Source organism: Podarcis liolepis, assembly GCF_965112155.1.
Source record: "Podarcis liolepis genome assembly, chromosome: Z".
In the NCBI taxonomy this organism is placed as follows: Eukaryota; Metazoa; Chordata; class Lepidosauria; order Squamata; family Lacertidae; genus Podarcis; species Podarcis liolepis.
The window spans coordinates 39,219,204-39,244,622 of NC_139570.1; the positions used below are offsets into that span (position 1 = coordinate 39,219,204).

Here is a 25,419-nt window from a genome sequence, read left to right on the forward strand (position 1 = left end):
TACCTCCTCTTTCCAGCAGAGAGATTCTCAAGAAAGTTTACTCCATCCCTTGAAAAGCCACTCTTCAATACAATCATTAGCAAGGGAATTATACAACCATGAAAGATTACGAAGTATTAAGGACATAAAAGGCAATTGTTAAACCCCTCACCAAAACCTGGCAGAGCATGAAAGCTTCAGCCCTCTGCTCACTGGAAACCAAGAGCAAATTCATTCCATGCAACCTTTGGGAGGCAGAGGGAGCCTTTTAAAAAGAGACCTGCACACAAAACCAGCATCTTGCCATTATCCTAAAGAAGTATATTTTAGACTTGTGATCTCCTCAAAGTAGACTACGCCATTGCCATACGTGAATTGAGAGCACAGCTCATCACACACCCAACATTCCCATGCATTTTAGGGGATGGCCCATGGAAGTAGGGGAGGTTTCTCCCACCTTTACTGATCTGCCCCCTAAAGCAGGGACGGGAACCTATGGCCCTCTAGGTGCTGCTAGAGCACCCACAGTTCCCATCATCTTCCACCACTGGCCTTGATGACTGTGGCTGAGAGCAGTTGAAGAGTAAGAATATCCAGAGGACCACATCTTTTCCCATCCCTGGCCTAATGATAGGGCAGGCCAGTAAGGAGCATGCGGCAGTTCCTCACACCCACCTTTAAGGAATCCCTTGATATGCCCCCCCCCACTACATAGGTTAAAAGTTACTGTCTGGGAGGCAAAAGACTGAATTACAAAAGTACCAAGCAGAAAGGATCAAGGAAGCCACAATCAATCTCATAAAATTGGTGGTGGTGGGTGAGTTAAATGAGGCAACTTGGCCCAGCCATCCAAACCACTAATACTGCTTCTGTGGCAGATTTTCCATTTGTGCCTGTGCTCTATTACCCTGGTTAAATTGATCACAGTGCCTGATGTTGTGCCAAATTTATGCCTTCCAGCCCTTGATTTTCTTTTACAACCAGATACAATTGTTATTCCTGAGCACTCTATGGAGAGAGAGAGAGAGAGAGAGAGAGAGATCTTGTTAAGCTGGCTCCCTTTCCAAAGAACTGTCATGTATTAAGTGGAAACTGAAGGGAGGTGCTTTTAAATCCTTCCGAAACTGGAGAACAAAATCCAGCAAATGGAAAAGTCAAGGGACGCCTGACACTTATTACTGCAAATTCAACTTTGTCGAGGCTTTGTTTAAAAACAGAGGAGTCCACAAAAAACAAATACACCAATGGTGTGTGGCTGCGTACACACCTTACTTCACAGAGCTACAATTCTCAGCACCCTTCAGTTCCCAGGATGCTTTGGGGAAAGTCATGTGCTTTAAATGTATGCTGTGTCTGTGGGGGGTGGTGGTTAGGGTTTCACCTGTTCTTCCTCAAGTAATAGCTATGTTATCTTCCCTCCACTGAGCATCGCTTGAGGCCAAAGTAACACAACCGATGCACCTATGCCACCATCCCCATGTCTCTGGGTATACAGAACACAATGTGTATGAACAACATGTGGTCTGATGTGCTGCTGAGGTAATCAGAGACATGAAATGAAGTGTCACAGCTCAGCGGCAAGAGCATCTGCTCTGCATGTAGGAGGTCTCAGGTTGACTCGGCAGCATATTCCAGGAAGGGCTGGAAACATCCCATGTTTGAAACCCTTGGAGAGTTGCTGCCAGTCAGTGTAGTAGACCAGGGTTGGAGAACCTTTGCCCCTCCAGATGTTTCTGAATTACAATTCCCATCACCTCTGGCCAATGGTGATGCTTGCTGGGCTGACAGGAGTTGCAGTTTGGCAAGATCTGGAGGGCCAAAGGTTTCCCAGCCTTGATGTAGACAATACTGAGGATCTGGCTTAGGATAAGGCAGCTTCCAATGTACCTATGTTGATCCATTTGTGAAACACCCTTTATTTTCTGGATTGGATAGTTGAAAACAGGTAGCAGTTTTTAAAAATATGTAAGTATAAGAGTGTATATCTAGTCATATGTCTATTCATATACAGAAACATTTTTCTTCATATAGGTAAAAGTAAAGCATATAAACATATACACGTAAAGCTGTCATCACACAGCCCCCATTGGGTGATTTGTAGAACCTAATCACAATTCTGGATTTGCATGAAGCCAGGGCATGGGAGGGAAGCAAAGCAAAGGAGAAGGCAGAATAGAAGAGAACTGGCTTCAGAAATGAGGTTGGGAAGGTGAAAAGCGAGCTTAGCAGTTGCATGGAGTGGAAAGAGGAAGTTCCAGACTAGAGGGTTAAAGTGGGGGAAATGATTGGAGGAAGGGTTGGCAAATGGAATGAGCAGGGACCCCGTGTGTGTGTGTGTGTGTGTGTGTGTGTGTGTACACATACATATACTTTAGATAGATATACAGTGTGTGCATATGTGTGTATTTAACTCAATCTGGGGCTAGCCTCCAAGAGGCTGGCATCACAATTTGATTACCACAACCATACTTTTTAACTGCTGTCAAAAGAGACAGCGCCTTGTATAAACAGCTGCCGGGACACATGCCTGCTTTCTGTAGTCCCAGCTTTAAATCATACAGCAGTGATGAATCTTTATCTGACACTAATACTTTTTAACTTCATAAGGACAATTAAAATGAATTGCAGCTAAATGCTCACACAAGAAATCCTTGTTGCATAGTAACATGTTTTTCACATTGCTGGCGGTGTGTGTGTGTGTGTGTGTGTGTGTGTGTGTGTGTGTGTGTGAAAAACAGAAAGATGCAACTGGCTTTCAAATGCAACCTCTTTTAGAAGGTTTTAGATCTGAATAGCAAAGGAGCAAAAACAAGGGGGGAACGGGTTCAGAAAGGCCACTGGGTGCAAGTAGCATAAAAAATGATTTGGCTACATCTAGGCAGGAGGCCTGTGACCTGCATTTTATACATTTATTTAAAATGGTTTCTGCCTTCAGACAAAAGGGCTCAAGGCAGCTTATGAATAAGCACTTAAACACACACACAACACACAACAAACTACTTGACCAAACCGCAAAAATAAAAGCAGCCAAAACAGAGGACCCTGCAAGTAAAACTCAGCAAGAATCTGGAAAGCAAGATTACAGTTTGAGGCACCTCTTTACCTTGGTTTTTGACACTTGATGTGTATATTTTTGGTACTTACCCTATTTTTGTGATTGTAAGTTGTTTTAAATTGTTTTTAATATTGTCTTTTTGTGTTGTAATCTGCCCTGGGGGCATAGTGTAATAAATAAATAATACTGAAAAGGCTTGTCATCCTCTAAATGTTGTTAAAGGCATGGGAGGACAGGATGCGTTTCACTTGGAACTTAGAAGGCAACAAAGGCAGTGCTGGGCAAACCTGCCTAAGCAGTAAGTGACATAATCTGGAAGCCATCACCAAAAAGGTCCTCTTGCCCGGCAGCCCAAGGTCTAAACCTCTGAAGGTGCTGGTGGAGGGGATCAAGACAAGGCCCTCTTGTGAAGATCTCAGCTGCTGCATGTGAAAGAAGGTGGTATTTGAAATTATACCTCCCCCGCAGCTCCTGAGCCCAAGACCAGTACTGCACACTGTGCTGAGAACTGAATGGAAAGGCTCAGTTGTAGAGCTCATGGGAGGCTGATATGGAATTACTATCTCAGCAAAGGCCCAGGAGAGATGGGAAGGTTTATACATTCTTGGGCAGCTTCTCCCTCTCCCTGGTCATCAGCTGGGACCCAATGCACCCCTGGCTTTCTCTGGCTTTCCCAAGTAGACACGCAGTGAGAGTGTGATATTTTTTGCAAATTGTTTAATGTGGTTATACTTGTGAATCATATTGTGTTTGATCATACTGTATTTTAATTACATTTTATCATTTTATGCTTGTGAGTCACCCAGAGAACAACGTTATTGAGTTGCCTTATAGATATTAAAAATACAATTAATTAAATTTAGTATTAGTATTATTTGCTCCAGTATATATCCCACCTAAGAGCCTGGGGCACAATATGTTGTATTCAGCACTACCAATATTCAGTGCAGATTCACACACACACACACACACACACACACAAGTACATTGACTTCCGGAAGGAATCATGGCAGACTAAATATCTCTAGCCAACACTCTGTCGACAGAGATAATTATGTGGTGATTAATGATACATAAATCTTGGTTATCACATTCTTGCTCTGAAGATAGAGAGCAAAGGGAATAACTTCTGATGCTCTGGAAAAGCTGACTTACACACCATGTTTTTAGGGGGACCCAGACGGGGTGAGTTATTTAGAGCAAGGAACTTCCATTTTGCAGAAATACCACATAATAGTCCTGAAGATCAATCCTTCAGGTTGGTAAAACCTCCCTTTTTAAAATTACTTTTGAGACACTGATAAATTACGACTGAGGTGATTCTGTCTGGCAGGTGAAATCTGGAATGCAAGTCGGCTGCTGGTGCAAGGAGAGACAATCATTCAAAGGTTGAAAGTAAAACAAAAAGCCTGTTTTAATTGTTTGTACCAAAGAAAGATTCTAAATGGCTAAGGCATGATCCAGCTGTTAGAAATTTCTTGTTTTATTTCTTAAAACTGTCCCTCTGAAAGTGCTGATTGCAAAAGTGAAACTAGCTTTTCTATGCTACTGTGAGAAAAGAATACTGTCAGATAAGCAGACGGTTAACATGTTTTTAAAGCAGAGACTATAAGCAGAGTGAGTTGTTAATAAGAATAAGACATCAAGAATAATACACCCCGTTGACTGTTGGCATCATGCAGCAATTATTGGGTGAGCAACTGAGAGAGGCTAGAGCTGGTGAATAAAAATGGACTAGAGAATAATGAGGCTCGGGAGATCACAGAGCCTATAGAGAATGATGTTGATGGAAGACTGCCAGAGCAGGAAAGTGGAGTGCTAAAAATGCAAGTAGTGGATGACAAAATAGAGAGACTCTTTATACTGGTGCATGGAGGAGTGAGGCAATTGGGGGTGAAGTTGTGGTGTTGGAAAAGTGGAATGAAAGAAACCATGGAGCAAGAGATTAAGAAATATTCTGATCTGGCAGTGATAGAGCTGCAAAAGTGGAGACTGTGTATCGGAAGGAGAAAGCTACAAACCTCTTGCGACAAGTCTGGGAAAAAAATGGAATAGGAGGAAATGGAAGGATTATTTTTTTTCTAATTTAGGATGGAAACTTGTGGCTAACAGGAATTGGGATTGGAAGATATTGAATTGCGTGTGAATTAAGGAATATAACATAAGTAAATTACAATGGATTACTGTTATAATATATGACCAGAGTGGGGAGACTCCTGTTTGAATAAAGATGAAGGATCTATTGTTTTTCAACATCAGATATAAAGTCACTATGCAGGACTGAAGGAAGACTATTGTTGACAATTACTGATAACAACTGGAGAACCCCTTTTAGACTTTTGTCCGTGGAATGGAAAATGAATGAACTTGAGTTGTCTATATCTGAAGACTGGAGAAATATTGCCTAGCAGAAGGAGGAACAGCGGGATACCATTCTGGAATGAATGTCTTGAATATTTTGAATATTTTTTGTATATAATTGGCAGACAGAGAATCTGAAGTCCCGTCTATTTTATTTTTCTCTTTTCTGTCTTTATTCTTTTATTAGCTTTATCTTCCTCTTTTCTTCTCTTTCCCCCCAGCTTCATTTTTGTTTCTATTTTATTAGTGTGTCCTCTACTATGGGTCACTGAAGGGACTGACCCTGCGTGAGAGACAGGGAAGGGAAGATCTCTCAGGGTGAAGGCAGAGAGAAGAAAGGGGAGCTCCCAGGTGAGAGCTAGGAGGGTCCATTTCTTTCTGTGTGAGACAAGGATGAAGATCTAACTCTGAGAGAAGGCTCTGCATTTCTTCTTTTTCTTCTTCTTTCTCTGTTTTTGTTCCTATCTAGATTAGTTTTTAAAAAATCCTTTTCTCCTATGAAAAGGCTTTAATAAAAATTGTTCTGAAAAAAAGTACAGTGGTACCTCGGGTTACATATACTTCAGGTTACATACACTTCAGGTTACAGACTCTGCTAACCCAGAAATAGTGCTTCAGGTTAAGAACTTTGCTTCAGGATGAGAACAGAAATCGTGCTCCGGCGGCGCAGCGGCAGCAGGAGGCCCGATTAGCTAAAGTGGTGCTTCAGGTTAAGAACAGTTTCAGGTTAAGAATGGACCCTCGGAACGAATTAAGTACTTAACCTGAGGTACCACTGTACATTAATTAAGCAAATCAGTGTTGATGGGACTACTCCAAGGGGAACTTATCTGGATGCAGCCCAATGAGTTTTGCGCATTCAGACAAAAATTCCTGCAATAATCTGGGTGGAACACTCATAATTAAACATATGTGAATTGAAATAGGCTGAGCCATTGCTCCCCCCATCACATCACAGCAGACTCAACCCCATTCCAACCTTGTTGCCTATTCCTGGACCTGCTGAGAGATGGGATACTGGCTACTTCAAGGACTTCTAGGGCTGCTTCAAGGGCTCCTACCATTCACAGAGGAAACTTGGGCCCCAGAGAGATTCCCCACCCATCCACCAGACGAGTATGTGGGTGGTGATTTTGCACCTTCCAGTGATACCTCCTATGCTGCTCTGGAGGCAGGGAGGGGGTGCAGGAGGAATGGGCACAGAATCTCCAACCAGCTCCCTTTCTCCATGTAAGGGGAAATGCCATTCACTACAATCCTCAGCTCAGTGGTTGAAGAGCTGCACTACCACACTTGCGTGAAGAAAGGTGAATGTCCCTTGCTTCCATTTGTGTTGGTGTTTTAATAATAATAATAATAATAATAATAATAATAATAATAATTTATTATTTGTACCCTGTCCATCTGGCTGGGTCTCCCCAGTCACTCTGGGCGGCTTCCAACAAAGATTAAAAATATATTAAAATGTCACACATTAAAAACTTCCCTGAACAGGCCTGCCTTCAGATGTCTTCTAAATGTTAGGTAGTTGTTTATCTCTTTGACATCTGGTGGGAGGAGGGCGTTCCACAAGGAGGGCGCCACTACCGAGAAGGCCCTCTGCCTGGTTCCCTGTAGCTTTGCTTCTCGCAATGAGGAAACTGCCAGAAGGCCCTTGGCGCTGGACCTCAGTGTCTGGGCAGAACAATGGGGTTGGAGACTCTCCTTCAGGTATACTGGGCTGAGGGATTTGGCGAAGTGTCTAAACTGGTACAGTACAAACAAAAGCACACACACTCCCACAAACAGACATGGTTGAATCAGGCTCAGATATCCTGCTGTTTTACTGTTGTTGGTTTTACTGTTTTGTAATACTTAATCTTTGCGATCTTGCTTTATTTTAAGATGCTGTAAGCCGAACGTTGAGTGGACATTTGGCACAGGAAGTAAGGTTATAAACTTGAACCCAAATAAATAGATTAAAAGTCTTGTGTCCTGAGGGGGGGGGGGTAATGCCTCTCCCACAATTCCCTCAAGTCTGATTTTCAAGGCATTTCTAATGAGCACGTTTCAGCTTTCTCTGCAATATGGAAGAAAAATAATTTTGTATTATATGGTACTTTCTTTTTTCTTTTTACAGGCACTTAAGAAATAATAAACATGTTTGATTTTGATACACCTATTTAGGGCAGAAATGCTTCATGATGTGAAATGGAAATTAAAGCCTCTAATTTTTGCACAATAGGTTTTAAAATGTCAAATTAACATCTCGGGCAATTTTTTTTAAAAAAAAAACCAGTTACACACTACAGTGTGCCTCCTTTCTCCATTCTTACTCTGGTGTGGATACCCCCCTTTTTTTCTTTTTAGGAAAGCTATTTAATATCTGAAATTGTGGGGGGGAAATGGTTCATAATTATGCAGACATATAACTGGAATGCAACTGGAACAAGAGCAGCATGCGAAAAATGTATTTAAGGTCTATCATCCCAAAATGCTGCTAAAAGCTATTAACCAGTACGTGTTAATTGCCACAGCATTCATATTAATTTTCACTTCAGGCCCGACATTGTGGAATATTTCCCTTGATACGTTTTAAACAAAGTTTAATTTAAGGAACTGCTTCTATCAACACTTATGAAAATTAACAGCCAAGCAATTAGTACTCATGAATTATCCCTCCCCCCCCCACTCCCCAGCCTCATTGTTAAAAACAGTTTCTAACAAAGAAGTTGTTGTTTTGTTTTATGCTGGTTCATAGACATTTCATTAAAAAGAAAGGAAGAAAAGCACCTCCCCACCTGCCCTGGGCACCAAGGGCCAAATTCTGTTAAGTCCATCTATAGAATCAACCCTAGAAAAGGGCTCCATGAACCCTGTGCGCCTCATGCACATGCGCCCGGCAGCTGGCCTGGTGTGGTGGGTTCTGTTGACCCTGCGGCCCCTGTTCCTGCCCTAGAAAAGGTTCAAATCCATCGTCAGATCATCATGAGGTTGGATTTGTTTTACTGTTGGTTTTTATATATACACTGCTCAAGTTTGACACCAAAAAATTATAGCAATACTATGGAAATTTATACTTACTTACTTACAGCACATTTTAAAAATAAATATAGATATGGAACATGTAAAATCAATAAAAAGCAATGATAAAACCTGGTCATTGCTGAAAGACCTGTGGACATTAGATACAGTGGTACCTCGGGTTACATACGCTTCAGGTTACAGACTCTGCTAACCCAAGAAGATTACCTCAGGTTAAGAACTTTGCTTCAGGATGAGAACAGAAATCATGCTCTGGTGGTGCAGCAGCAGCGGGAGGCCCCATTAGCTAAAGTGGTGCTTCAGGTTAAGAACAGTTGCAGGTTAAGAACGGACCTCCGGAACGAATTAAGTACTTAACCTGAGGTACCACTGTATTCTCAGTAGCATGTAGCAGATAAGCCCTCCCACCCCAAAGCTCTATGCTACAGAATAAAGAAATGGCTTCTTACGCCAAATTGTGATTAAGATCAGAAAATTTGAAATTGGGGGGGGACGGGACACAAGTAGATAACAATTTTTCCATTCCTCTCTTTCATAATACTAGAACTCATGTATGTCCAATGAAGCTGAATGTTGGAAGACTCAGGACAGATAAAAGAAAGTACTTCTTCACACACATTGCATAATTAAAACTAAGGTATTTGCTCCCACAGGAGGCTGTGATGGCCCACAACTTGGGTGACTTTAAAAAAGGATTGGACAATCAATGGAAGAGGAGGCTATCAGTGGGGCCTAGACTGTTGAATGAACTGCCCTAGGCCTGTGGTTTCCAACCAGTGTGCCATGGCACCCTGGGGTGCCTTGAATGATGGCCAGGGGTGTTGTGGGCATCACTGGCCTCTGTCCCTCTTTCCTTCCCTCCCACCTCTGATGCCCTCTCACATCTCTGCCTCCCAAAGGCTTGCACAGCTGTTTGTTGCAGCAGCCCTGGCTACAAACTCCCCAGGCAAATGCTGCCTGGGGGTGCTGGTTGCCAGAAGCTGAGGCAGCTCAGAGACTAGGGGCGGCTGCGGTAGCTGCCTGGAGGACTCCCAAGTAGAGGGGAAAGGAGAGGAGACTGAGGGAACACTCCACAAAGGAGGATGTTCGAAAAGGGGTGAGAGGCTGCCAGCTCTGCAGGCAAGGGGTGACATAACTGGGTCCTGGGCCCCACAGGGGTGCCATAGTTGGTCAAGGAAGCCGTGGACTCAAGAAGGTTGAAAACCTCTGCCCTAGGCAGATCTTCAGAAGACTAGTGGACAGAGGCACCAATAAAAGGCACAAAGTGATCCAGAGAAGCTTCCTGAATGCATTATCCAATACTGTAGTCATGATGGCTTATCTCTGCCTGCATGGTCAGAGGCAATAATAGATCTCAATAGCAGTTGCTGAAAACTATAGGAGGGGAAAGCGTTACAGTGCTACCTCAGGTTAAGTACTTAGTTCGTTCCAGAGGTTCGTTCTTAACCTGAAACTGTTTTTAACCTGAAGCACCACTTTAGCTAATGGGGCCTCCTGCTGCTGCTGCGCCGCCGGAGCACAATTTCTGTTCTCTTCCTGAAGCAAAGTTCTTAACCCGAGGTACTATTTCTGGGTAAGCGGAGTCTGTAACCTGAAGCGTATGTAACCTGAGGTAGCACTGTATTGTGCTTGGGCCCTGCTTGCAGGCTTACAGACATCTGGTTGGCCACTGTGAGAACAGAATGCTGGACTAGATGGGCCTCTGGCCTGACAAGCTGGCTTGCCCCCCCCCCCAATAGTTGCTTCTGGCCTGTAGAATCCTACAGCTGTCAGGGAATTCCTATTTCTTTATTAACATACATTATCAATCTGGACTGTAAGTCTGCAAAGATATGCAATGTCTGTAGCTGTGATTTACTTTTTTTAAAACAGCAAACCTCTCAACAAAAATTGATGTTATTTCACTTAAATTCATTTAAAGAACTGGGCTCATTAGTGTTGGTGGAGAACTTTGTTCACAGAGCAAGCCACACTAATCCCTTGCATCTCTCCCAGAGAAACACAACTGTGATTTTATCTGGCAAGCACGAGAGATGAAACTTTCTAATAATGATTTAGTGTTTTTTTAAAAGGAAATAATAATAATAAAAAGAAATCAAAAGCTCTGGTTCCAAATCTAAAAGAGGATTTCAAGAGTCACCCCAGCCTCTAGAGTAAATACATAATTAAGTAGGATTTTTTTAACCATGCTTAATTAGGCCCCAAAGCCCCCCTTAATAGACTCCCCCATCTCTCCCCAATTAGGCACCACTTTCCCAGGGGAACCGGAGTGGCTCAGTTAATTATGCAAATCAGGCACGTACTATTCCCAGGAAAAGAATTATGAATATTTGCAGAAAAACACATCTCTTAGCATGTAAAAAAGGGGGGGAACAGCAACCTTCGTATCTTAAAAACACTGAAGAGCACCGATAACAGGGAGAGTGTTGTTAAAATGTTGGTTCTGATACAATCGTGACAAGCATGCTGCAAGGTAGTAGCAATAACAGTACAGTATTAATAATAATGGAAGACTACATAACGAAAAGGAAACCAGGACACGTTTGCTGCAGCATGGTGATTTCCATAACTACTGCTCAGCTAAGAATGAAGACTTTGCTTGTTTTAAAATTATATGTTAAGGCCTTATACACAGCCTTTCTCTCTCTTTTTTTTTTTAATCCTTCAAGGTGGTTAAGGCCACATTCAGACCAAACATTTAAAGCACTATTCTCCTCAGAGAGCTACAATTCCCTGAGTTCCCTGTGAAGAGGGGTTGACTGCCAAAGCATTCTGGGAATTGTAGTTCTAGAATTGGGAATAAGGGTCTCCTAACAACTCTCAGCACCCTTAATGAACTACATTTCCTATGATTTTTTTTTGTGGGAAGCCACAATTGTTTAAAGTGGTATTGGCGCATTAAATGCATGGTGTGCATGTGGCCTGAGCCAAAGGATCATTACATTCCAATCTGTATATTAGTTCAAGAGGTGTGACTATGGTCAGTTGAATCAACAAGCGCAGACCAAATGAATTTCCCTTCCACCCTTAAGGCGGAACAAGCCATACTGGGTTAGATGGATTAATGGTCTGACTCAATGTAAGACAGCTTCATATGTTTTTGCTACTGAGCATCTGACTTGATTCCAATTGTTCAAAGAGTTTACAAACTGAAAAGGAGCCAGGCGGAGAAGATGACCACCTCCTTTTTTGATTGCATCATGGACTTCATTTCCCCAAACTCTAGTTTATTTGGGATGAGAGGGCACACACATATGCACAAGTATTTCCTCTTTGCCTTGATCAAAACACTGTTCACCATCACAAACTTTTTGGGCTTCACAGGATACTATTCATTTTGCCTATTATCCCTGAGGTTACTTTCATTTGGCTGCTCTTTTGTACAGAAATCAAACACAATTCCATTACTCATCAGCAGCTTCTGTTGCAAATTTCCCAGAAATTGGCAGGCGGGTCCTGTGTGTTTGTAGCACCCAGTTCTATGGCTGCAATTTGTTTTAACTGTTTTTAATACTGACCTTTAAAATGTTGTAACCTGCCCTGGGGACCTGCTAGTGAGGGGTGTGCAGTATTAATAATAATTACAAACACAATAAACACCAGATCGGCCATAGAGAAGCCCAAGTGTCATTGTTGCCAGCTAGGTGGCAACGGTGGGTAGGAAATCATGCATTTTGTAGGCAAGAATATTCTTCTCCTTTTCCGTTAAGTCGCCAAGCACCACAAAATTCCATCTCATTGGAAACACCAGGTTTGCACTTGCAGAGTATATGAGAGTCTGTTCTTGCAGCAGCCTGGAAAGTTCCCATTTCTCCTGCCCAAGCTACACAAACTTACCTATGCTGGATTAATAAACACAATCTAACGATGTTGGCTGACCAAAGCATACCCTGGTGAAAGAAAAAGCTGCCCCACTACCACTCATCATGCCAGAGAGATAACATAGGTCAGGTAAATGCTAGTTAGCACACAGGATCATAGAACGTAGGAAGCTACCTTATACCAACTTGGACCACTGGTCCTTCCAGCTCATTAGTGTCCACACTGACTGCCAGCAGCTCTCTTCCAGGGTTTTAGATTGGGATTACAGTTGTCTTAGTATTTCTTTTTGAAATGAAAGGCAATGTGTTAATATTGGTATTATTCCCTCAGCATGCTAACAAATGGTATCTCGGGTTAAGAACTTAATTCGTTCTGGAGGTCTGTTCTTAACCCGAAACTGTTCTTAACCTGAGGTACCACTTTAGCTAATGGGGCCTCCTGCTGCCATTGTGCCGCCGCCACGCGATTTCTGTTCTCATCCTGAAGCAAAGTTCTTAACCCGAGGTACTATTTCTGGGTTAGCAGAGTCTGTAACCTGAAGCGTTTGTAACCTGAAGCATCTGTAACCCGAGGTACCACTGTACATTGTCTTGTGTATAAATGGACCCTTGTTCTTACAGAGAGCAGAATTTGAGTAGTTATGGGGTTGTATCAAATATTAATCCTACTTAAAGCAGACCCACTGAAATTTATGAACCTGGTTGACGTAGGCACATTAATTTGAATTGGCCTACCCTGAGTAAACTTAGTTCAATTCAGTCCAATGACTCTACAGAGCAACTCTTAACAGGGGGATTTTGCAATTTAGCTCAACACATCTGTGTTATCAGCAATTCACAGAGAGTGAAAAGCCACTTTCCACCTTCCTTAGAGCAAAGTATTATCCAAATGTCAGGTGTAAAAGTTAAGTCTGGAAAAAGAAGACAGAAAGCGATGGGCTCTGTCTGTTGTCACTTGTAACCCTTTCCTTTCCAGGAGAGACCAACAGCCATCCATTTCAGCCCTTCTGGAGCTTAGGACAAAAATAAAAGGCAAAGAAGGAACTGTTTTTGTTGGCTTTAGGGCAACCAACAAAATGTGGTGCAAACAGTAATGCACTGAATGGTAAACATTCATTCAGCAAAATAATAAAAGATTTTGACAACTTAGGGCTGATGCATATCTAATGTGGCTCTCCACCTTAACAGAAAATGCTCCCACTCCTTTTGTGTGATAATCCACAGGCTAGGGAGCTGATCCTCACAGCGGTCTGGAAAGTTTCCATTTATTCCTTTGGCTAGGCAAGCCAGCAGAAGAGGCTACAGCTCAGGGTGGCAGAGTAGCTGGGTTCAGTCCCCAGCAACACTGCCAGGAAGGGTGGGAAGAGCTCCTTGCCTGAAACCCTGGAAAGCTGATGCCAGTCAGTATAGACAAATACCGTGCTAGATGAACCAACAGAGTTAGTCAGTATAAAGCAGCTTCCAATGCTCCTGTTTGATTCAGCCTCTGTATTCAGTATCATGAGGACTAGAATTCTGATTTCTTTTTAAAATTGCAGACACTCAGCACATGCTTTGGTCCCGGTTTCAATCCCCAGCATCTCCAGATAGATTTCTGTCTGAAACCACAGAGAGCCACTGCAGCCACTATAGACAAAACTGAACTAGACATGAGACAGCTTCCTAGGTTCCAAGGTATCAATGCAACACAGAGTCTCTCGAGAAGACCTCTGGCTATGGGGTTTGGTGCACACAGGAAGTGATCCTCCTTTAGTATCCCAGGACAAGTCTGCACAAAACAGGATTTATTCATTTTTTAAAGTCCCTGCAAGGGCTTAAAACCTCTGGACTGTTGCCCACATCAGTCACCTTTGTAGTCTCTAAAATGGCCAAAATCCACCCACAGAGCATCAGTATTTTTAAAATCTGGAAAGAATTTGGATTGGAAAAACGCAAGGAAGACTTCCAGATACAAGGTTTTTTTTTTCTTTTTAAGGGAGGGCACTGATCTCTCTCTCTCCTACTTACCTTGCCATCAAACTTTGAGTATTCGTTGAATGGGTTGTTCAGTTGTAGGGGGCACTGTTCCAGCCGTACTGAGAGGATTGATGGCTTCGTAGCAGCACGCTGAGGCTTCACCCTGAAGTTCTTCTTCTCAAACAGCAGGCTCAGCTCCTCCGCTGCAGTTAAAAAGAAGCCAAATATGTCAGAAAGTATGGAAATTTCCCACTGAATGAGGGATCTGATGGTAAAAGGATCACGAGCAGCAGATCGCGAAGCCAACACCCAGTAGTAATTTAATGTTTTCTGTGTTCCATGCATTTCAAAAGGCACTCCAATCATAATCATAGGAAAAGAAGCAGCTGTGTTACACTGAGCCAGGGCATTGTTCTATCTAGCTCTGTATGGGCTACACTGACTATAAGCAGCTTTCTATGGTTTCAGGAGATGCTACTGAATATGGGAAACCTCATCTAAGTGGCTATAAACCTATGCCCTAATAAAACCTAAGGTCCACTAGCAAACCTAGCCCCTACAGATTTAAACCTATATAAACCCATGACATCTCCTAATCCTATACAAATCCAGGCCCTACAAACCTATGAAACAGTGTTGTAAACCAGGGAAGGGGAACCTCTGGCCCACAGGCCAAATTCTATTTTTTTCTTTTAAAATTGCTGTAGCCTGCCCTGGGACCTTGTGGTAAGACAAAATGAACAAGCAACAACTAACTACAGGAGGCAAATAGAGCAGACCATTGAGGTTTCATTACGATCAAATGGTATACAAATCCTGCAAAATAAATACATCTCTGACATAATGGGACCGTATCAAGAGCAAATCTGATGGTGATTTTGTTCTAGGTTAACTGACGATATGGTTGGGAAAGGACTGAAACCTCTAGCATGTCTTCTGCTGATAGCTGACAAGCTGCAACTGAGAGGAAGGGGTTAATACGATGTCTGGCGGAAATGGACAAGCTGATTGAGCCAGTTCAAAGGAGGGAAGGAAGGTTGCAGAAAATGAATTCTGCTGGAACATGGAGCTGTTTTGTGGGATACTGGGACATAAGATATGGACATGAGACTTGAAACAACTTTGTTTTCTTAATAGTATAGTCTTTACTTTTTGTAAGTAGCATAGTCTCTATTTACTAGTATAGTTAATAGCATTACTCTTATAAAAGTATTTTAAAGATTTTTTTAAAAATATCAACATTATTACCGTATTGGCCTGAATATAAGCCGTACCTGAATATAAGCTGCACCTTTGTAATTCAAGGGGGGTAAGACAATACCCGAATATAAGCTGCGCCCTTAAAATTCCGCATGAATTCACACCTGTTCCATTTTACCAACTTTCTGTTTCAGCAGCAATATCATAAAAGCCAATTTCTGTAAGATTGCAAATTTAACCCGCACTTTAACTTTTCACGGTCGGAATTTGGAAAAAAAGTGAGGCTTATATTCAGGCCAATATGGTATTAACAACAACAACAACAGAAGACCTGCTGGATCAGACCAATAGCCCACCTAGTCCACCATCCTGTTCTCACAGTGGCCAGCCAGATGCCTCTGGTAAACCCATAAGCAGGACCCAAGCACAACAGTACCCTCCTCTCCTGTGGGTATTGCCAAGTTTAGTGTTATGGGAGGGGTGGGTGGGAAACTGTGGGTGCGGGACACAACCATCATGGCTATTATCAATAGCACCTTTATTTTCCATTAATTTGCCAGATCCTCTTTTAAAACCATCCAAGTTGGTGGCCATTACTGCCTCATGTGGTAGTGAGTTCCATAGTTTAACTGAGTTCTGTGTACTTCATTTGTCTATCCCGAATCTTCCTTCAGCTTTATGGTATGTCCACAAACTCTAGTCTTGGGAGAGGGAAAAACTTTTCTCTGACCACTTTCTGCACGCCATGCCTAATTTTATAAACTTCTGTCATGTAGCCTCTTTTCATTAAACTATAAAAGTCCCAAAATGCTTTTTGCAAAGGGAAGTTGCTCCATGACCTTGATCATTTTGACTGCCAAAATGATCCATAGTTGAACTATCCACTGTGTGAAGATAGCAACAGCAACGTATACTAATACTGGAATGGGTCCAAATATGACTCATAAGGTTGTTGTTTTTTCAAAACCACACACACCAGCTTCACAGCTGATGGGGCACAGGCATGGGGCAGGGAGAGAGGTGGTTGGCAGTGCTCCTTAAAGTGGGCTTCTGACAATATACTGGAAAGGTAGGCTTGCTGTCACCACCAATCAGCTGAGTCCAAGCAGTGTTGAGAGAGATGGGGAGAGAGACAAAGAGATAAAGACAGACATGCAGAGATTGGAGGGGGGTGTCCTAGGATACTTGGGTGGGCACCTTCTTTCAGTCCCATCAACTTGTGAAGCATGGTGGTGGTGGTGGTGGTGACACCCCTTTCTGTGGCTGCTCCCAGAGTGCAGGATTTGTTCCCAAGAAAGGTCAGACTGGTTTCCTCTTTGCTACCCTTATGCTGGCAGGTTAAGACCTTCCTGTTCAGAAAGGCCTTTGGAAACTAAGGTGCAGGTGATGCTGATCACCGGGCAAACAGGATTTTAATTGCTGGTTCCAAATGTGTTATGTTAAATTCTAATTATTATTTCTAACTAGTTTGGGTTTTATTCCTCTCTCTCTCTCTTTTTTTTACAATGATGCTTTTAAATTTTGTGATCCGCCGTAAATCCCAGCTTGGGAGAAACAATGGATTAAATAAATAAATAAATGATAGGTAAGGTGTGGCTTAGATGTGGAGAAGGGGTAAGCTAACCCTAGCAAAAATACAAAATGGTTATGGATGCAATCAAAGCTGAAAGGGTGGTGGGGAGGGGACCTTGCTGTAGCATAATCAGAAGAAACGCCCCACCAGTTGACATGACAAGGATACCTTAAAAATGAGGATGGATGACAAAAAATAAAAAAATAAAAATCAAGACCTGTCGAGTTTTCACCTATTAGTGCTGGCCTCTCTTTCTCTGAACAGCAACTGTATCTGGTGAGTGAGTTTTTGCTCCACATCTGCTCCAGGAGCGAAGCAGCCCCCAAACTCAATCAATCACTATTGGTGGATCAGCATTCAATCTGCCCCGCTCTGTCTCCGTTCTTTATTCGCCTGCCTGGATTTGTGCACGTCCCAAAGATTTACATGCTGCCCCTCCCGAGGATTGGAACTGCTGCCGAAGGCAGATTGAGTGGGGACTTCCAAAGCTGGTGTCGCGGGGAGGGGGGAGCCGTTCGTTAAATGGCAAAATTAAAACTTGTCAAATCACGGCTAAGTCGTTATGGCTTCCCGGTTAATTCGGTAGCCGGGAGCAGCTCTGACTGGGATATGGAGATGGAGGATGCACAGGTGCGGGCACCAGGAAAGAGAGAAATGGAAATGGAAATAAAATAAAGATACCCAATAGGGCCGTGCAAGATTATTAAATTCTCTCTGAACTAAGACAGCACAAAAATGTCATTATGTATCCCAGGTACGTGTTATGCTGTGTGAAACCCTTTATGCTTATTCTGAAGTCTCTCTCTCTCTCTCTCTCTCTCTCTCTCTCTCTCACACACACACACACACACACACACACACACCCCCCACACACTGCCAAAATAGATAAATAAATAAATAAAATCTCATTTGCAATTATATTCTTGCAGCATGGCGTGAAGTTATTTCTTGGGCCTTTTTGGAAAGCTTCGAGTCCCCTGGAGCTCAAGGCATACATTTCATTGGCTTTGGTGAGAGGAGCGAGTGTTTCAATATGTAGTTTTGTTCCTCAGGAAGCACTAGGGAGGCACTGCTTTATTGTCTCCTCTGCTGGCACGGACCCCGAGTGCATCTCTGGAGTTCTCCTCTGCAGATTACTATGGCATCTGTTTTGGTTGAGTTCCCTTGCCTGAGTTGAAACCTTGTGCAACTCTGGGACTGTTCAGGATAACAACACAAGACTGGAGAGGAGGAGGAGGGCAGGAAACTGATGAGCATTGTAGTTTAATTTGGCCAAGTTCCCCTTCTGCTACACAACGCAGTGGCCCAGTGCAGGCTTAATCACCAACTCTGTGAAAACCTCCATTTGCAAATTATGAACTAGCAGCTGGAACAGACTCTCTCTCTCTCTCTCTCTCTCTCTCTCTCTCTCTCTCTCTCTCTCTCTGAAGCAAATTCCCTTCACCTTTCCAGCACCAATCATGGTTTCAAATTCAGTTACCACCAATGGTAAACAACTCTTGGTAATGATAACCAATGTTTTCTTAAAACCATGGTTGGCAAATCCACTTCAAGCCAAACCATGGTTTACTGGGGAACCCAGTTAGTGTATTTTATGTTGTCAGTGCTGAACTTTTATTTTATTTAGAAGAGTTTATAAACCATTATATCTTTTTAAAAAATCCTTAAGTGGTGTACAAAAATAATATAAAATTATTATGAATAAAATAGACGAAGTTGGTAAAAAAAATTAAAAAAATTATATGTAACCTTGCTGAAATAACATTGTTTTCAGCAGGCAATATAGGGAGAGTATCTGCCTTTTTTGCAAAAAGAAGCTCAACAATTTTGGGGGGTTCCTTTAAAAAAAAGCGCTCAACAATTTTCAACTTTTTGAAAGATGGCAACCCTATATTATCAGCATGCAGGGGTTTTATTCCCCCCTCCCCTGTAGCACTCCCCAGTTTTTCTCCCTGCTCTCTCATAACACTAGAACTTTTGGACATCCAGTGAAGCTGAATGTTGGGAAGATTCAGGGTGATAAAAGAAATGACTTCTTCACACAGAACACACTCCCACAGGAGGCAATGATGGCCACCAACTTATAAAAGAAAACAAGAAAGGCTATCATAGCTACTAGCAATGATGGTTACGCTCTGCCTCCATAGTTGGAGGCAGCAACACTTCTCGATACCAGTTGCCAGAAACCGCAGGAGGGGAGAGTGCTGCTGCTGTGCTCGGGTCCTGCTCAAGGGTTTCCTACCAAGACATCTGGCTGGCCACTGAGAACAGGATGCTGGACTAGATGGACCATTGGCATGATCCAGCAAGCTCTTAATATATTCTCTTATATAAGTAGAGAGGCTTGGAGTCAACAATCCAGCCACATTGTAGTGTATCACATGCCAAACAGTGGTCAGGATAGCCAACCATTAGGAGCCAATTCAAATATTGATGAGGGCACCTCAGAGAAAGAGGGAGGGAGGGAGGGAGGAGAGAGAGTTGGCATACTATACTAGCTAAGAGATTGAGCTATGAACTCTTGGCCTCTCATCTGTAATATAGGGATAGCAATGCTGGACCTAACCCATAAATCTGGATTACTGAGCCACATATGTATGCAAATGCATCCATTTTAGAGTGCCAATGCCTACCTCTATCAGAATGTGAGTGAGAGGGCAAGGTTAATCTCCAACTAATTTAGATTTTTGTCAGTTACACCCTGACCTTTTTCGTGATTAAAAGTTAAACATTAACCAGCTTAAAAACAAAAAAGTACAGGGCTGTAGTCAGTGTTGATCCTAGTCAGAGAAGACCCACGGAAATTAATGGACATGGCTAATTTCGGTCAATTGGTTTCAGCTGAGTAAAGGTAAAAGACCCCTGACTGTTGCAGTGCTGGGGTTGCAGTGCTCATCTCACTTTACAGGCCAAGGGAGCTGGCGTTTGTTCAAAGACAGTTTTTCCAGGTCATGTGGCCAGCATGACTAAGCCGCTTCTGGCGAACCAGAGCAGCGCACAGAAATGCCATTTACCTTCCCACTGGAGCAGTATCTATTTATCTACTTGCACTCTTTTGGCGTGCTTTCATACTGCTAGGTTGGCAGGAGCTGGGACCGAGCAACGGGAGCTCACCCCGTCACAGGGATTCGAACTGCTGACCTTCTGCTCGGCAAGCCCAAGAGGCTCAGTGATTTAGACTGAGTCTCCCTTTCAGCTGAGTAGGTGTATATAAATTAATGTACTTGAGTTAGTCACATTCATGAGTTTCCATGAGTCTACTCTATGTAGGACTAACATTGGATGAAACCCATAAGAATTATAGCCAATATTAGTAGAGCCACTGAAATTAAAGGACAACAAGTTTATTAATTTCTGTGGGTCTACTCCATTTTTTTCCTGATCAACATGACCTCATCAGATGCTTTGACCTTTTTTGTTTACATGTATTTCTGCAAACCCAAGTGAATGAAACAATTACAAACAAAAACCCAACAACAATGTGTGTGTGTGTGTGTGTGTGTGTGTGTGTGTGCATGCGCGTGTGTTTGTGTGTGTAAAACATATTCTTCTTACCTGAATAAGATGTGTTCCTTTCCTTCCACTGCACATTCTTGCATTTTATCTGATTTTGCCTCTCTTTCCGTAGCCGTTCAAGTCTCTGAGCTTGAAAAAGAAATATTATGACGATAAGTTTGTCAATGAAAGTTTACTATAAACAAAAGACATAATTAACTACCTTTCTATGAATAAAGATGTTTTATGCTGCACATGTAGGGGGTGGGGGGGTGGGGGAGAAAAGACATAAAATTTTTAAAGGTGGCACCCCTGAAAAGCAAATACCAACAAAAACATGAAAATCTTCTTGATTTATAATTGAAATTAGAGGATATAAAACATTAATAGAGATCATAAAGATAGTATTAACATGGAAGAGAATAATAAAATGTGAAAACTTCTGTGATTAATATGACATTTCATTATATAAATCATTAATAACGGTCTTAAAGGAATTTTAATGCACAAATGAACTGAAGTGAATATTACATTACAGGAATAAAATTACTGTTATGAATTACTCTCCCCGTTTCAAAAATTAAAGATAAATGAACTCAGACTAGACTATTAAAGTTTTAAATATAAAATCCTTTATCTAAAAAAATCATGAAAATTATAAAATGTCAACGCTATATAAATTAGCATAGCTTTTTCTTCAGTGTGCTGAAACAGTTTATAGGTAGTAAAAATAAATGATTTGTATCTTCACAACATTAGTCAAATCTTAAAAAATGAATATCATTTTTCCTTCACATATTTTTGACTCCACATCCGAAAATAGGACACGCTCAAATAGGTGAAATATCAACACCCGGGAGACCGAGCCCTCCTCGCCTGCTTCAAACCCTCCTTATGGTTTTAAATGTCAGATTTATTTCAGGAGAGAGAGGGTGTTGGGGAATGTCAATTTAATAAGCAGGTAAAGAAGACTACCTCAAAAGGCAGAGACTAAATGGCACAGCACCTCACTGCAAATAAAGGTCCCGGGCACAGGAAACAAATTCTTCCTTTTTTCTTTTAAAGCAAGAGAAAGATGTAGACTAATTTACCAAAAGCATGCTTAGGAAGGCAATCCTGTGCATGTTTAGGAAGAACTACATCCCCTCTGAAATAAGCAAGGCGGTTGGGCTGTAATTTAATTTATTTGGATAATTTTTTTAACGCAGCGGTTTACAAGACACTAAGTGCAAACAAAACTATAAAACACCCATTATAAAAAATTATGAAAACTAGAAACAAAACCACCAATAAGTGGTTTGTTTTAATTACATAATATAAATACAGCAGCAACTCCTAACAACTCTGTAACCCTGAATAGCTGGGATTGCTGGTCTGCAGATATTGTTGTTAGTTCAGTGTGGTGTTCTATAATATGTTTTAAATTTGCAAACTGCCTTTGGCCTGTTATCTGCCTGGCAAAGGGCAGTACAGAAACTCCTAAATTATTAGGATAGAATCAATCCAATCAATCTGTTTTAGGCCCCAGCAATAAATAAATTTAAGAAAGCTCCAAAATCTGATGCACATGTGCAAAGCATTTTTTAAAGACCCAAACAAAAACAATACTCCTCCCACTCTGCTCTGCTCCTCCCTTCCTCCCGCCCTGGGTGGCCCTGCCCTCTGCCTGCATCTCAGAGTTAGTGTGTTACAGAGAGCCTGCTTTCCAGCAACCGCTGCAAGCTGCCCAAGGGAGGAGGCAGGCAGCAGCCGTGGAGAGGCAACGGGGTGCTCCCTTACAGCCACCACTATCACCGCCATTGCTTCAAACAAGCACTGGCTCATCTTCCTGAGCTTGATCGCAGCACTGGCAGGGAAAACAGGGACATTCTGGGATCAAATCAGAAGCCAGGATGTTTTTCATAATTCTGGGACTGTCCCTGGAAAATAGGGACACTTGAAGGGTATGGTAAAGGTAAAGGGACCCCTGACCATTAGGTCCAGTCATGGCAGACTCTGGGGTTGCGGCGTTCATCTGGCTTTATTGGCCGAGGGAGCCGGCATACAGCTTCCGGGTCATGTGGCCAGCATGACTAAGCCGCTTCTGGCAGACTAGAGCAGCGCATGGAAACGCCGTTTACCTTCCCGCCGGAGCGGTACCTATTTATCTACTTGCACTTTGACATGCTTTCGAACTGCTAGGTTGGCAGGAGCAGGGACCGAGCAACGGGAGCTCACCCCGTCGCGGGGATTCGAACCGCCAACCTTCTGATCGGTAAGTCCTAGGCTCTGTGGTTTAACCCACAGCGCCACCTGTGTTCCCTAAGGGTATGGTAGTACTATCCCAATAAAAGTACCATGAATGCCAGCACAACCTAGCTGCCAAGGGCAGCAAAAAAAGAAAAGAAAAAAAAAGGTGTTGGTACTCTTTACCAGTGTGTGCAATCACTAAAAAAAAAGAGCACACTGAATGAAGGCAAATTTTTATCTTTGGCTGGTTTCTAGTTTCTGCACACACTTCTCTATCCTCCACCCAAGCAAGGAAGAGGCATTTTCATTGTTCAATGGCACATTCCAGCCAGGCAAAAAAACTCAAGGAGCATGTGAAGAAGAGCTTATCAGGGATGTGGCCTGGACAGGGCTGGATTAACCATTAAGCAAAATAAGCTTGTGCTTAGGGCCTCAAGGGAAAGGGGGGGGGCACCACAGAAATTTCTCATTGCTGGATTTTTAACATTAATAGTCACAAATTGCTCAGCTGAGCATTCGTTTTCTTGGCTAAAGTATATTAAAAATTCCAACAGAACAACTATGCAACAAGGTAAGCCGAATGCCTTATCTCTACTAAGTATAGAAGTAGATGCGTTACTTAAGATTGTTTTTGAGGATCTGATCAAAGACTTTGCAATTGGAAAAAGTAGGAGAAAAATAAATTGGAAGTATACAAAAATTAACATCATTTCCCATCTTACTATAGGTTTTGTTGCATTTCAAAAAATAAAAGTTTATTTTGCGGTTTATTATTTATATTTTGAATTAAATATATATGGGGGCACCATAATCTTTTAAGCTTTTGGACCTCTACATGTATTAATTGAGGCCTGAGCCTGGGAGAGTCATGCAAGTCAGGAACGAGGTCTAGAGCAGCGTTTCTCATTTGGGGGCCATGTTGCCCCGTGGGGCCCCACAATATTCCAAGGGGCCCCCAGATAAAAATCTAATAAATGGGGGGCCACAGCATGAGATTAGGGGGGCACTGACTAGAGGGAAGTGAGAAGTGAAGAAAACAGAGAAGTGAGAAAATAAAAAAGAAAACATTCATGGCATTTGCTATTTTATACTGTATTGGGTAGAATCAGTTTTCAGTCAAGTGAATTATTTACTCAGCCTAAAATGGAATCACCTTAACAAAATGGACAGAGGTGATCTTTGGTTATCCTAGTTACACTTCAATCTAAAGCGTTAAAATATCAGCTTCAGTGACAGCTTAGGTATTTTCTTCCCTTATTCCTCTACATAAAAATTGTGCTACATTACTTATTTCAGCAAAATGTGCTTCTGAGCTCTAGGTGGTGTTGTATTACCTCACAAACCCAAAAATTTAGATCATTTGGTCTCTTATAAGAAACACAGAACTATGTTCCCCCTGCAAATACATGGGCTGTGAAGCTGGTTTTTTTTAAAAAGCAAGTTTAGATAAACCACAGTTTAAGGTTTCAAAATAGGTCATTATATCTTTTCTTCAAAACACTGCAACAAACCACAGGCACAATTTCAGTTTTTCCTGTTTTAAAGCTTTGTTTCATTTTTTACTGGACTCTTGTTATATTTTGATACTATGTACTGACTTTCTGCTCGTGCTTTTATGATTGCAATTCATATGAACTGCTTAGAGTAGTGGTAACCAATTAACTAAGTACAGAATACCACTCATTTTTTCAAAAGTCAAGCCATGGACCCCCTGCTTTTGAAAATTTTGGTATGTCTGTGGTAGTTTTTCTTATGTGACAGACCCCTGGATGGATTACGTGGACCCCTTGTGGTCTGCAGACAACCAATTGTGAACCACTGGCTTAGAGATTTTGTAATATTAAGAAGTATAAGTTATTACGATGAATGGAAATGAAATAAATGATAATTTCAGATACAGTGGTACCTCGGGTTAAGTACTTAATTCGTTTCGGAGGTCTGTTCTTAACCTGAAACTGTTCTTAACCTGAAGCACTTTAGCTAATGGGGCCTCCTGCTAATGCCGCTGCTGCCGTGCCGCTGGAGCACAATTTCTGTTCTCATCCTGAAGCAAAGTTCTTAACCTGAGGTAATATTTCTGGGTTAGCGGAGTCTGTAACCTGAAGCGTATGTAACCCAAGGTACCACTGTACTTTGATCATTCCAGAATTTTAACCACCATATACTGTAGTCATTCTCATAATACTGGAGCTTGCAGGCATCCCGTGCACTTGAGGGCTGGGTAATTTCAAACAGACAAAATGAAGCACGGAATGTAGAGTACATTAGCTAAACTAGGGGAATTCACTCTCACAAGATATGATGCAATTTGTGGGAGCAAATCATATAGTTTAACTATGGCTGCCAGATGGCTGCCACCTTGGATGGCTTTAAAGGAAGATGAGACAATTCAAGGAGAATACAGCAGCCAGGATGGCCAACATGGTGGTGCCCTCCAGATGTTGTTGAACCACAGTTCCCATCACCCCTGCCCACTGGTCATGCTGATGTGAATAGCAGTCCAGCAGTGTCCAGCAAGGGCACCATACTGGCTACTTGATAGTTGCATTCCAGCTAGTATCCAAGCCAGTTATGTAGCAGCAGCTGGGGACTGCAAGTGGGGAGAGTATTATTGCCCTTTTGTCATGCCTGTGGGCCTCTGGTAGGCCATTGTGAGGACAGAGTGCTAGATGATGACCATTTGGTTTGATTCAGCAGGGTTCTTATGTTTACACGGGACAACTGCA

The 25,419-nt window shown here is 42.2% G+C and overlaps 1 protein-coding gene and 1 long non-coding RNA gene across 18 annotated transcripts in view; both read right to left on the reverse strand.

Annotated features, from left to right (window-relative positions):
• The window catches only part of MAPKAP1 (MAPK associated protein 1), a 180,283-nt gene that overhangs the window by 136,782 nt on the left and 18,082 nt on the right, over positions 1 to 25,419 (reverse strand). For all 17 annotated transcript variants that reach the window (XR_014521594.1, XR_014521595.1, XR_014521596.1 and 14 more), the window contains exons 3-4: positions 20,525 to 20,614; positions 14,248 to 14,399 (exon numbers count right to left, since the gene is read on the reverse strand). Coding sequence is in view for 9 of the 17 variants with exons in the window: in XM_083485910.1 (XP_083342036.1) it covers positions 14,248 to 14,399; positions 20,525 to 20,614 (242 nt within the window). In the remaining 8 variants the exon portion in view is untranslated. The remainder of the gene's footprint in view (positions 1 to 14,247; positions 14,400 to 20,524; positions 20,615 to 25,419) is intronic.
• LOC310698687 lies at positions 7,185 to 8,557 on the reverse strand. The gene is made up of 2 exons (XR_014521701.1): positions 8,176 to 8,557; positions 7,185 to 7,454 (listed from the first exon to the last, which is right to left on the reverse strand). It is a non-coding gene; the product is annotated as an uncharacterized lncRNA (long non-coding RNA).